The sequence below is a fragment of the Staurois parvus genome, unplaced genomic scaffold, assembly GCF_062004578.1.
Source record: "Staurois parvus isolate SC_StPar_1 unplaced genomic scaffold, SC_StPar_1.0 ptg000512l, whole genome shotgun sequence".
NCBI classification, from domain to species: domain Eukaryota; kingdom Metazoa; phylum Chordata; class Amphibia; order Anura; family Ranidae; genus Staurois; species Staurois parvus.
The window spans coordinates 455,810-470,571 of record NW_028318308.1 but is presented as its reverse complement, the minus strand read 5'-3'; the positions used below and the strand labels follow the sequence as shown (position 1 = coordinate 470,571).

At 46.4% G+C, this 14,762-nt stretch overlaps 1 protein-coding gene across 1 annotated transcript in view; it reads right to left on the bottom strand.

Moving 5' to 3' along the window:
• Window positions 1-14,762, bottom strand: part of LOC149451873 (uncharacterized) — a 63,964-nt gene that overhangs the window by 20,038 nt on the left and 29,164 nt on the right. Inside the window, exons 3-4 of the mRNA XM_089690051.1 lie at window positions 6,304-6,900; window positions 1,364-1,945 (exon numbers count right to left, since the gene is read on the bottom strand). Of these exons, the coding sequence (XP_089546177.1) occupies window positions 1,364-1,945; window positions 6,304-6,900 (1,179 nt within the window). The remainder of the gene's footprint in view (window positions 1-1,363; window positions 1,946-6,303; window positions 6,901-14,762) is intronic.

Below are 14,762 nucleotides of genomic sequence, written 5' to 3'. Positions count from 1 at the left end.
CGGGTCACGGCATCAGGGTAACGCCACACGATCCGGACGTTCGTATCGTGCGAACGAAAGTTTGTGCGCTTACAAACACTGCCCGGACAAAGGCCGCGCTCATGTGAGCGTTACCCGTGTCCAGGGGGGTGTGCCTCGTTGCTGAGCAATGAGGCACGCTGTCCACGGCCCGCCCCAGTTACCAGCACGATCGGGAAGCATCTAGCACTGGCTTAAGAGACCAGTGCTAGGCACTCCCGATCATCCACTCTGCTGTGCAGCCACTGAGGGATCCCAGCTGTGGCGGGACCCTAGTGACCAGACTGCCTAAGCCCCATTGCAGTAGGGGGGACCCCAGAAGCTGCCAGCTCTGCCTGAGCCCACTACCTCAGCTCTGCCTGAGACCACCACGCCAGCTCTGTCTGGGACCACCACATCAGCTCTGCCTGAGACCGCTGCCAGCCTTGCCTGAGCCCGCCACATCAGCTCTGCCTGAGACCGCTGCCAGCCTTGCCTGAGCCCATCACATCAGCTCTGCCTGAGACCGCTGCCAGCCTTGCCTGAGCCCGCCACATCAGCTCTGCCTGAGACCCCTGCCAGCCTTGCCTGAGCCCGTTACATCAGCTCTGCCTGAGACCGCTGCCAGCCTTGCCTGAGCCTGTCACATCAGCTCTGCCTGAGACCGCTGCCAGCCTTGCCTGAGACCACCACATCAGCTCTGCCTGAGACCGCTGCCAGCCTTGCCTGAGCCCACCACATCAGCTCTGCCTGAGACCGCTGCCAGCCTTGCCTGAGCCCGCCACATCAGCTCTGCCTGAGACTGCCTGCCAGCACTGCATGAGTGTATGCTCCCCCCTGTTTTACCTGAACTGTCTGTGAACTGCCCCTACCTCATTGTTGGATTACAAACTGCTGTAGAGACTTTAACTTTGCCCACCGGGGCTGGATTACAATTATTTTGGGCTCTCTCTGTGTTATTCCCTATTAATGCGGCCGCCCGCCCTGCAATTTGCCCATTGAGTGACTGTTGTCTGTTTCAATAAAGCTTTAAGTGTTTGCCATCTATCTTGTGTGTTCTGTCCCGCTTACCCTCCGTCACAATAATATATTCACTTTACAAGAAAGATTGTAAACGGCTTATGAAATCACAAAAAAAGTTTTTATAATTAGGAATCTCATTCACAATTTTCCATTGTTCTATTCACTCCATGAAAACGCGGGTTCCTTGTTGGGTGATATTTCAGTTATAATTGTCATCACCACCTCTCATTATTCATGGGCGTGACAAACATATCAACTTTCAACAATTTCAATTTAATTATATGCTGAGAGTTGTGGAATCTTATTAACTGAAAAGCTGTATACAGACAGATGACAGACTTACTCTGGTGTTTAAGCTGGACAAGAACATCCCCTTTGATTTCATACTGTAGAGATAGCCAGTTAATGACATTTCCATGGAGATCACCAGAGATGACCTTCTTGATGTCTTCTGGAGTCAGGACATAATCCCACATGTGGACGTCACCTATTTCACCAACCAACGACTGAGAAGTATTAAAAGAGTCTTGTTCCTGCCCCAGGGAAATGCTGGTTTCAGCTGTGATAGAAGAACCTTTACTGGAGACTCCTTCTGGGTAGAGTTTCCCATTGACCCAAAGTTGGACCACTCCAGTGTTGGAGTCCCAGGTCACACAGGTGTGTCTCAAAGACTCCGACTCCGTCTTAAAGGTAGTGACTTCCTGGTGGATATGTACGGAACAAGTGTCTGGAGGCTGAATGCTGATCAGAAAGGCCTTTTCCTTCCCGAGAGTAGCAAGAGAGAAGACCGTATAGGAGCGTGAAAGATCCGAATAGGAGCGTAGACAGATGCTGACTTTCTGCAATGGCTTTGTGATTGTAGGTCTTAGAATGACACGAGATGTGTTGGCTTCACGGGGGAAGACGAAGACTTTACCTTTCAAGTCTAAGGAAGAAGACAGACAAAGATCATTACTGATACATATCAAGGTTTTAGATGACTCAGGATTTCGTCATAGCTAGAAGAATCTAAAATAAAAAACAATTAGATACTCTCATATATCTAAGAGAGATTAGTATATTTTATTTTAATTTGTTCATAAATATTTAGTTTCTATTCAGAAAGTAATGTGCATCAGCACTTTTGTCTTCCTAGATAGCCAATGACGGGTATGGCTTCTCTCTAAATGTTCTGTTCACATTTTAATAAAAGTGTAGGCCTCAGTTGTAGAAGTATCCCAACACTATTAGGCATAAATACTGTCTGACACATCCATTAATATATTATTAAAGCGGAGTTCCAGCTGAAAAAGAAAAAAAAATGTCAGCAGCTACAAAAACAGCAGCTGCTGACTTTTAAAATACAGCCACTTACCTGTCCCTTGGTCCAATGGTGTCCTCACCACCGCTGGTTTCACTGGCCGTCTTCTCTCCTTGGTGCTGGCATCTTTAGTGTAGGCACCAGGCTATGACAGCTTGCGGCTTCACAGCCGGGTGCCCATTGCACATTCGTGAGAAGCGCTGTGCTTTGTGAATGGCCCCGTAGTCTTCTGGTCCCAGAAGACTATGGGGAGGGAAAGAGGCCAACTTTCGTTTCCGATCGCCTAGGCCACGGGTGTCAAACTGGCAGCCCTCCAGCTGTTTCCAAACAACAAGTCCCGTGAGGCATTGCAAGATTGACAGTTACAAGCATGGCTCCCAAAGGTAGAGGCATGATGGGACTTGTAGTTTCCTAACAGATGGAGAGCCACCAGTTTGACACCCCTGGCCTAGGCGATCGCAGCGGAAGTGGGAGCGGGTACTTGTCAAATTCGGGTACCCACTCCCCAAAGGTGCCAATCCTTAATGGGTTAGGTCCAACAAGGTGCATGACATCTCCTGGACTTGTAAATAATCTCTATTATTTACATTGGGCAGCTTTATGGTATTCCTAAAAGACAGTTATTGCTGTAGTTCTAGGAGCAGCACTGATCCTTCGGATCTCATAATCTTCAACAGTAGAGTCACACGCAGCTGTTTTGCCTACCCCTCCCCTCCTCCTGCCCAGTCACAGAAGCCTTTGTAATATGTGAAATCTTTTACAGAATACAAAAGCTTCTCTGAATAGGCCACAGAAGGGAGGGATGGGCATAGCTGATCTATGTGCTTCTCTCCTCTCTCACAGTACTACGTTGCTCAGTGTATTCTCTGGCAGAACCATGAAGCTGTCAGATATAAATAATAGAGATAGGTTCAGGAGGTGACATGTACCTAATTGGACTTAAGTCATAGTGGGCCTTCACTTGTTACAAAGTGGCCAAATTCCTGGAATTCTGCTTTAATAATGATATCAGTACATTTCATTAGTATGCTAATGCTAGCAGGTTCCCCTATGACATCAAAGGACAATTGTACCTTTGATAGTAACTCCTTTTATCTTTTAGATTTCAGCTGTTGTTTTTCTACCTCTGATGGAGTTCTAGAACAAGGAGCAGATACAGAAAGAATGGAGCTGGTATAAAGATTATTCCAAAAAAATACCACTCCTAATATTAGTGATAATTAGCGGCTCATTATTCCTTTTGATGGTCTCTATGTGCAAACTTATTTACACAAATATTAAGTAACATAAATTATATGTGACAAAAAACAACAAATTATATGTTATAATAGTGCCCACAAAGCACTATACAATATAAGTCCAGTGTGATCAATAATGATTTACAAAAAACAAATTGTCCAAAAATTTTTTACTATGTGAATCCTTTGTGACTCCCAGTACAGAAATAAATAAACCACGCCCTGTGCTTCTCATACACCCCCTCTTAGGTGCGCACTCACCAGAACATAGCCTTTAATGAGCCTTATTGCATAAATTCCAGAAATCGGGGTCATCAGAACACGGCCTTTTTTGTTAGGACCGGGAGGTTCCTCCAATAATCATCCATGATAAGAATGGCAGCCAAGATCATAATATATATTCCTCTCCATAGTTACATAGAAAGAGAAGAAAAATTTGCTCCAATCGTGTATTACCAAAGGTAAACAACTTTAATTAGCCAAAATATTGCACTTACAACATTCCAAAAATCGTTAAGCCTTATATAAAATAGCCTTTCAGTGATACAGATATCACAGGTGCTCTCACCACCTCTGGATCTGCCGGACAGAACGCCGTCTCACCACCTCTGGATCTGCCGGACAGAACGCCGTCTCACCACCTCCGGATCTGTCGGACAGAACGCCGTCTCACCACCTCCGGATCTGCTGGACAGAACGCCTTCTCACCACCTCTGGATCTGCCGGACAGAACGCCGTCTCACCACCTCCGGATCTGCTGGACAGAACGCCTTCTCACCACCTCTGGATCTGCCGGACAGAACGCCGTCTCGTCACTTCCGGATCTGCCGGACAGAATGCCGTCTCACCACCTCCGGATCTGCCAGACAGAACGCCGTCTCACCACCTCCGGATCTGCCAGACAGAACGCCGTCTCACCACCTCCGGATCTGCCGGACAGAACACTGTCTCACCACCTCTGGATCTGCTGGACAAAACGCCGTCTCACCACCTCCGGATCTGCTGGACAGAACACCTTCTCACCACCTCTGGGTCTGCTGGACAGAACGCCGTCTCGTCACTTCTGTGATGGTGCAGCGGACCAGGAGTGACGCAGATACGGAGTTCTGTCTGGCAGATCCGGAGGTGGTGAGACAGCATTCTGTCCGGCAGATCCGAAGGTGGTGAGACGGCGTTCTGTCCGGCAGATCCGGAGGTGGTGAGACGGCGTTCTGTCCGGCAGATCCGGAGGTGGTGAGACGGCATTCTGTCCGGCAGATCCGGAGGTGGTGAGACGGCGTTCTGTCCGGCAGATCCGGAGGTGGTGAGACGGCGTTCTGTCCGGCAGATCCGGAGGTGGTGAGACGGCGTTCTGTCCGGCAGATCCGGAGGTGGTGAGACGGCGTTCTGTCCGGCAGATCCGGAGGTGGTGAGACGGCGTTCTGTCCGGCAGATCCGGAGGTGGTGAGACGGCGTTCTGTCCGGCAGATCCGGAGGTGGTGAGACGGCGTTCTGTCCGGCAGATCCGGAGGTGGTGAGACGGCGTTCTGTCCGGCAGATCCGGAGGTGGTGAGACGGCGTTCTGTCCGGCAGATCCGGAGGTGGTGAGACGGCGTTCTGTCCGGCAGATCCGGAGGTGGTGAGAGCACCTGTGATATCTGTATCACTGAAAGGCTATTTTATATAAAGCTTAACGATTTTTGGAATATTGTAAGTGCAATATTTTGGCTTATTAAAGTTGTTTATCTTTTTCTTCTCTTTCTATGTAACTATGGAGAGGAATATATATTATGATCTTGGCTGCCATTCGTATCATGGATGATTATTGGAGGAACCTCCCGGTCCTAACAAAAAAGGCCGTGTTCTGATGACCCTGATTTCTGGAATTTATGCAATAAGGCTCATTAAAGGCTATGTTCTGGTGAGTGCGCACCTAAGAGGGGGTGTATGAGAAGCACAGCACATGGTTTGTTTAATTATTTATTTCTGTACAGGGAGTCACAAAGGATTCACATTTTGGAATTTTTTTTTGGACAATTTTTTTTTTTGTAAATCATTGTTGATTACACTGGACTTATATTTTATGTGGGCACTATTATAACATATATAATTTGTTTTGTTTATTTTTTGTCATATATAATTTGTCACTTAATATTTGTGTAAATAAGTTTGCACATAGAGATCATCAAAAGGAATTAGTGTAACACACATATATATATACAGTATATATATATATATATATATACATACAGTATATACATATATATATAGTGCGCCGCTAATTATCACTAATATTAGGAGTGGTATTTTTTGGAATAAGTTTTACATAGTAATTTAAAGTGGCAGCTGATTGGATATAATATTGAATATTTAAAAGCATCAATATTTGCATGTTTATTGATTAACCCACTTTAAGAATCGCTCTATAAAATACCGGTATATCGATTATATTTATCTAATGTCGTTTCACGTATTAACAGTATATTGAGAAAAAGATTTTAGCAAAATTATAACATCACAAGAAAGAACTTTTATTTTAGCCCTCAGAAAAAACTCTCATCATTAGGAATCTCCAATGTTCGGTTGTTTTGGTTACTTCATGAGAATATTGATTCCTTTTCAAGTGATTTTTCACTTATAATTGTCATTGTCACCTCTCGTTGTTGATGTTCATGAAGAATGAATCAACATTGTCAGACTTACTCTGTACAGAAGGTTGGAGGATCTTAATAGTTAAAGTGTATACAGTTAAGATGACAGACTTACGCAAATTTGTGGGCTGGAGAAGAACATTTCCTTTCATTTCATAGACTAGAGACTTCCAATTAATGACATTTCCTTGAAGATCACCAGATATGACTTCCTGAAAGTCTTCTGGAGTCAGGACATAATCCCACATGTGGACGTCACTTATTTCACCAACCAATGACCGAGAAGCATTAAACCCTCCGCCGTAAGAACCTTGTTCTTGCCCGAGAATAATGCTGCTTTTAGCTGCAATAAGGGACTGTCCCGAAGCATATCTTGTGGTGTTCTTCCCATTGACACACAGTCGAACCACACCAGTTTGCGAGTCCCAGGTCACACAGATATGGTTCCAGTCCGAAGGCTCTGAGTCCCCCTTGAAAACATTGCTTGAATAGCCTGTGTATACCATATAGTTGGTGGGAGCCTGGAATCTGATTAGAAAAGCATCTTTGTATGTTGGAGTAGCTAAAGAGAATAGAGGATACCAGCGTGAAAGTTCACTGAAGGTACGTAGACAGACGCTGACTTCCTGCAATGGCTTTGTAATTGTAGGTCTTAGGATGACATGAGCTGTGTCGGTTTCTTTGGGGAAGACGAACATTTTACCCTCCAAGTCTAGGGAAGAAAACACACAAAACTCATTACTGATACTTATCAAAGCTTAGATAAGGAACAATAAACTCAGAATTTATTTATAGATAATAGAATACAAAACAGAAATAATTAGATACACTCATACTGTACATCTCAGAAGATCATTATAACAATCACCTGGGTGATTGTTGTGGAAAATCACCACACTTTTCCAATTTCTATCTGTCTGCTATAAACAAAAATGTCATAGGCAAACCCGTCTAGTAGTACAGCCCAGTCATTTTTAGTTCAGTAAAGCCTTCTTTGGTCCTTTAGTCCTTTGAGCATAGTATAGTATAAACTATTAGGTAGACTTAATTCCACAAAGTCCTAATTTTAAGGCAGTTCCTTCAGATATGCAAATGTCTCACTGCTATGCATTGACTATCTGCAAGCTTGGGGTAATTAGTCTATATATTTCAGTCTGTTTGTGGTGATTGATTTTCACCTCCTTTTTTCCTCTCTATGATCTAAGCCTCAATCATCTTTTATGATTTTGGCTGGTCTGGCTTTGACCAATTCCAGCCTCCCCCATTCATGTGTTCCTTATCAGTTCCTAATTGGGGTGAGGAAAGATTCCTCATTTGATCATCTCCTGTAAATTTACACCAGCTTATGGAGGAAGTCACAGATGGGGGGGGGGGGGACATGGGTATAGTAATAGATAGGGTATTGTCCTGCTTGAGCAGTTGAATACAGCAATTTAACTAAAGCAGGAAGCAGCTACAACAAAGAACTCTACTCTGATCCACTCTAGACTGACTGCAGGCAAACACCCTGAGAAACATCTACTACAAATCTGATTCCCACTCCATCTACCTTTTAATCTGCCCCCTCTACTCCTCCTTTTCATATTATTATCCTGTGTTCCCAAAATCTCATTTCTTTACCCCTCTGCTCCACCCCAAAGCTTATACATCTCATCCTCACTTCTACCATCTCCCTACTACTGCTCTCATCACCTCCTGATGATACTTTACTCACCTGCTGACCCAAACACCAGGACAGGAAGACATGTGAGCTCATGTACATCCCGCTCCCATCTTACTTGCCTCACCCTCCTTCTTCTCCTAACCTCTGGGGATATCTCCCCAAACCCTGGTCCTCCACTATTTCACCCCCACACCAGGCATCCTCTTTCTTCTCCTAACCTCTGGGGATATCTCCCCAAACCCTGGTCCTCCACTATTTCACCCCCACACCAGGCATCCTCTTTCTTCTCCTAACCTCTGGGGATATCTCCCCAAACCCTGGTCCTTCACTATCTCACCCCCACATCAGCCACCCTCCTTCTCCTAACCTCTGGGGATGTCTCCCCAAACCCTGGTCCTCCACTATCTCACCCCCACATCAGGCACCCTCCTTCTTCTCCTAACCTCTGGGGATGTCTCCCCAAACCCTGGTCCTCCACTATCTCACCCCCACACCAGGCATCCTCTTTCTTCTCCTAACCTCTGGGGATATCTCCCCAAACCCTGGTCCTCCAGTATGTCACCCCCACACCAGGCATCCTCTTTCCTCCGGGAATAGCCACAATCCGCTCAATTTAATCTCAATCCCCATGCTCCAAAAAATCACCCTCCCTTTTTCATGTGCGCTCTGTCTGTAATAAGCTCACCTCTGTCCATGACCTTTTTGTCTCCCGCTCCCTTAACCTACTAGCGATTACAGAAACCTGGCTCCAAGCAGCAGATTCCACTTCTCCCACAGTACCTTCCCATGGAGTCCTCCACTGGACACACTCGCCCAGACCCAGTGGTCGGAAAGGTGCTGGAGTTGGTTTGCTTCTATTCCCACTGAGCACCTTTCAAGTCCTCCATAACCCTCCCTCTCTATCCTTCTCTTCTTTTGAGACTCACTGCATTCGGCTCTTTTCTCCCATTTCTCTGAGGATTGCAGTGATCTGTTGGTCTCCTGGACCATTGTTGCTCTTTCTTGATGACTTCTCTGCCTGGCTACCCTACTTTCTCTCCTCGGAAATACCCGCTATCATTCTCAGAGATTTTAACATCCCCATTAATGTGAACAACCCGGCTACATCCCAACTCTTCAACATAACCTCATCTTTTGCCTTAGCAGTGTATACAGTCCCCCACTCACTCTGACGGGAATACATTAGACCTTGTTTTCTCCCATCTTTGCACTCCCTACAACCTCACAAACACCCCCTTTCCTCTTTCTGATCACAATCTCATCACCTTCACAGTGTCCTCGTCTTCAAACACCTATCCCTCCAAGCAGCCAACAATTACCCGCAGAAACCTTTAACCCTTCTCTTTTCTACTCTGCAACTGACCTCCTCTATGACAGAATCTCTCCCCTGTCCTGCCCTGACCTGGCCACTGCTGTCAACAACAGTTCACTTTCATCCACACTAGACTCACTTGCTCCTCTAACTACATGAAGCATCAGGCCCCGACCGTTACAAACGTGGCAGACTGACAGCACCAGAAATCTTAAGAGACATTCTGGACTCCAACCTATCCTTCCAGCCCCAAGTCCAATCTTTAACAAACTCATGTAGACTCCACCTCCGCAACATGCAGACTCCACCTCTGCAACATCGCCAAAATACGCACGTTCCTAACCCCAGAAACCACTAAACAGATCATCCACTCCCTCATCATATCACGACTCGACTACTGCAACTCCCTCCTCACTGGCCTGCCTCGCCGCTGGTTATCCCCTCTTCAGTCCATCCTGAATACGGCTGCCAGATTCATTCACCTTTCCAACCGCTCTGTTTCTGCCACCCCCCTCTGCCAATCCCTCCACTGGCTTCCAATTGCACAACGGATCAAATTCAAAATCCTAACACTGACGTACAAAGCTGTCCACCATACTGCCCCGAACTACATCACTGACCTAATATCCAAGTACCACCCAACACGCACACTCCGCTCTTCACAAGACCTCCTTCTCTCTAGTTCCCTGGTCTCCTCCTCCCATGCCCGCCTCCAGGACTTCTCCAGGGTGTCACCCATCCTCTGGAACTCCCTGCCCCACCCCATCAGATTATCACCTACTCTCCTCTCCTTTAGTCGCACCCTGAAAACCCATCTCTTCAGGGAAGCCTACCCCACCCCCTGCTAACTTGCCGACCTCCTCCACTCTTTCTACCACTCCATCCCCCACAGCTATCTCCTCCTGTACCACCATCCCCTTCCTCCTAGATTGTAAGCTCGAAAGGGCAGGGCCCTCGATCCCCTCATGTTTTGCATTGTATTGATATTGTTCTGTCACATTGTCTGTCCCCCTTTGTAATGTACAGCGCTGAGCGAACCATTGGCGCTTTATAAATACTGTATAATAATAATAATATAGTCGTGCGCTGGAGAGATTGTGGCGTAAAACCAAATCTCACCAAGCATTCACCCAATATAAATCTGCTTTCTTAACATACAATTACTCCCTCCATGCTGCCAAACAAGCCGACTTTGTCACTCTTATTTATACCTTGTCATCCAGTCCTCGTCGTCTCTTCTCTACTTTTAACTCTCTACTTTCCCCACCTCCATTCCCACCCAGTTCCTCACTCACTGCTTACAAGATTGCCAATTCATTTAAAAAACAATATTGATGTAATTTGTAGGGGCATCTCCGCTACACAGACATCCGTCCCACTTAGCATATCCTCTTTTGACCTTGCTACTACTGAAGAGGTCACTAAAGCATTCTCAGAAGCCCGTATCACCACCTGCACGCTACAGTCTACAATCGCCTGAGCTCCCACTTCACCGACAACAACCTTCTTGACCCTTTACTGTCTGGCTTTCGCTCACTACACTCCACTGAAACTGCCCTACTAAACCTCACTAATGATCTACTAACTGCTAAAACCAATGGCCACTACTCCGTACTCATCCCAGCCAATGGCCACTACTCCGTACTCATCCCAACCAATGGCCACTACTCCGTACTCATCCCAACCAATGGCCACTAGTCCGTACTCATCCCAGCCAATGGCCACTACTCCGTACTCATCCAAACCAATGGCCACTACTCCGTACTCATCCCAACCAATGGCCACTACTCCGTACTCATCCCAACCAATGGTCACTACTCCATACTCATCCCAACCAATGGCCACTACTGCGTACTAATCCCAACCAATGGCCACTACTCTGTACTCATCCCAACTAATAGCCACTACTCCGTACTCATCCCAACCAATGGCCACTACTCCGTACTCATCCCAACCAATGGCCACTACTCCGTACTCCTCCCAACCAATGGCCACTACTCTGTACTCATCCCAACCAATGGCCACTACTCCGTACTCATCCCAACCAATGGCCACTACTCTGTACTCATCCCAACCAATGGCCACTACTCCGTACTCATCCCAACCAATGGCCACTACTCCGTACTCATCCCAACCAATGGCCACTACTCTGTACTCATCCCAAATAATAGCCACTGCTCTGTACTCATCCCAACCTATGGCACCTACTCCATACTATTACTACTTGACCTCTCTTCAGCTTTTGATACTGTTGACCATCTCCTCCTCCTCAAAAAACTCCACTCTCTTAGGAAAAGTAAAATAAATAGACTTTATAGTCTATGTGAATATATATATAGGATCAGTCTGTACATCTCTGCTGAGCTTACATATTGTAGTAGTTAGTCATGGGTTAGCTAGCACCCTTCCTCCTAGTTTGTATGAGGATAAGGTTTCATGTGAATTTTAGCTAATGAAAGTACATAAAGGTTTATTAGGCATGCACAAGTTAAGAATACAAGTTTTATACCGTAATACACATTGATTAGGATATTTATATGGGAAAAAACATTGCAATAAGTATATATATATATTTCTATATGTTTTATGTGATTCGGATGATAGATAAAGCTATAATATTGTATCTTGTATAAGGTCACTTACACATGGCTCATGCCCACCCCACCCCCATTCCTGATTCTTATGTAATGTCAGCGAGGCTCTGAATAGAGGAACTGAGAATTGCATGTTAGAGGCTGGGGGGGGGGGGGGGCAAGGCTGAAAGTTTGTTCAACGTCTATGCATTTGTCAAAAGATGCTATAGTGAGACTACAAGGTGCAGTAGGAAAATTAGCCCACTTTTAGGAGAAAGTGGAGGCTGTATCTGCTCCTTATTGGGTAAAAGGAAGAGAACAAAGACTGGATGGGCTCCACACGAGGAGATACGATGAGCTTGGCAGACATACACACACTGCTTCTTACATATGAATACATATACAATTTTTATCTCAAGAACATAATTACATTATTAACATTGTTATACATTTTGTATATTTTATTATTGTTCTTGCAATCTTGCGCTATATTTATATTAAACCCATTTTGAATTTTTACATAAGAATGATCTCACCGATAAAAGGTATTTCTGTAAGTTTACAGAACGTCATAAGAAGCGTCATAAGAAATGTGATATTTAACATTACCAGTTCGTGACCCTCAGGTTCACCATGCTGAAAATGCAGAGACGCAGCCATGCATAGTGAATACAAAGAGGAGCTGGAGTAATGGTGGAGCCAATGCATGACCAGGTAACTAAAGATGGCTTGTCTCCGGTCCCCTCAGACCATTACCTCCTCCCTTTTCCAGTAAGTAACCACTCAGACAACAGGCTGGAGTTAACGGCCAAAACAGCCATTTATCGCAACAATCAATAAATAACATTCGAAAATAATGTAAACAGAGTACAACTGGAGCTTCGAGATCCTAGTAGGCATCAAGAAAAGAAACTACATGCGTCCTAATTAAAATAGGCCTCCAGCCGCAACACCACCAACTCGGAGACAACCACCGCAGATACCAGCATCAGAACAACTGGGAGCCGTACCTCAGAAGGGTCCCTACAAAGTACCTTTTTTGTGCCCACAGTAACCTATGAGGATCTTGCACCCCGCCGGCTACCCATCAGCACCAACCATCACAACCATAACAAGCAAGTAAACAATGGGTAGGCGGGAGGGAAGTTTTCCTTGGCTAATCTTCCTTTCCGAATGAAGACCCCCCTGCCACACCCTGTATGACCAGCCCCTGTGGCTCCACTCACTCCCACTTTAAAACACCACTTAGAACCCCCATCATGCTTTCCTACAAACTAATAGTACTCCCAGCTCCCAAACCCTTTAACCCCTGTTGTGCCGGTTCTTTGTTCGTGTTTTTCTTCTTTTATTCCGGGCCTCCCTATACAGATGAAAAAAGATCCAGGAAAGGTCAGGGCAGGCAGGAGATAGGTGAAATAAAAGAGAGAGAGAGCTAACGTTGGTACATGTGTAGTCAGTCCAACAAAGCAGCATGCAGGAGGTAGGAGCAGAGAGGCCACTGAGGATGCAGGGAGTCAGACACACAGGAGATACTGGAAATGCAGAAGAGACTAAGCCCACAGGAGGTCAGGAGCTAGGAACTGGAACAAGCAATTCAAACTGGAACAGGGAATATAAACTAGATCAATGAACTTTTGGAACAAGATCCTTGGGCTAAATATAACCTATTTCTCAGGCAATTAGCAGGGGAGGGATGCAGGCAACCATCTACGGTAAGTAGATCAGTAGGATGTGCCAGGAATCAGGAACCAAACTGAAAAAAAGCTAAAAAGAGTTTTGTTATGATCCGAGCAGGCCTACCAGTGGCAGAGGCAACCTCCGGGGATGTATAGGTACCGGGAGAGCCAGATGTGAGGAGGACGGCAAGACCTAGAAAGATGGGTCACGAGCAGCGGTCCCGTGGGGTAAGCGAGGTACAGAATCGGCAAGCAAAGAGTAGTCAAGTCACACGCAGGGTCAGCAGGATAAGTCAGTCCGCAGATAGGTCAAACAAGCCGAGGATCAGGAGTGGAGAAGGCAGAGTAGTCAGGGCAATCCGGGTCAAATGCAGGAGAAGGCAGCGTAGTCAGGAAAATCCGGGTCAAAGCACAGGAGAAGGCAGCGTAGTCAGGGTCAATCAGGGTCAAAATGCAGGTACAGGAACTCAGGATCACAGATAGACCCTGCGGCGATTAGTGACAGTGCAGGGCATCTTTAAATATTGCGCCCTGCACTGTCATTGGCCATCCAGGACGCGCCCCCGGGCTGTCATTGGCCGCTTGAGGCACGCCCGCGGCTCCTACTGCGCATGCGCGCCGTCCTGTCATCTGCGGCCCGCCGGGACCTGGTGCTTGTGTCCCGGCGTGAGCCGTCGCCAGTGCGCGTGCGCCAGCCGACAGGACGCCGCGATCCCTGACAAGTTTATTGAGACAAACACCACACTTCCAGCACCAACACCAGCAAACCATAAACAAACCAAGTGACAAAATAAAACTTATCCTGTAAAGCCCCAATTAACAACCCAACTAACTACAGCATACACAAAATGGAGGGAGCACACATGGCAGGACAAGGTCAGGAGACAAGGGGAGCAGGGAGCCAGGTACTGGGAGCAGGAAGCAGGATACAGGGAGCAGGTCACAGGAGCAGGTTTCAGGGTCAGGTACAAGGATCAGGAACGAGGCTCAAGCAAGGACACAGCTTGCGGGAAAAATACTGAAGCACTGAACCTCAGTTATGGGCCGGCTTATATACCTCTTAGCAGTCCACATCAAGTGCAGCCCAATTACCTGTACAATTCAGCTTCTGGGAGACACCCGCTTCTGGTACTACATCCTTCACTTCCAGGAACAACAGTGCCACCCAAGTAATGATACAGCTCCTGACATAGCATGACGCTAAATTGTGAGGAAGAGTGGAAGGCTGGGTAGGAAGTGGCCATTGAGCAAGGTAGAATAATCACCAGGTGTGGTGGGCAACACCCACAGCTATTAGCTCTGTGTGGCAGGAAAGTGAGAATATAACGCATGCTAGCAATGCCTCCAGTG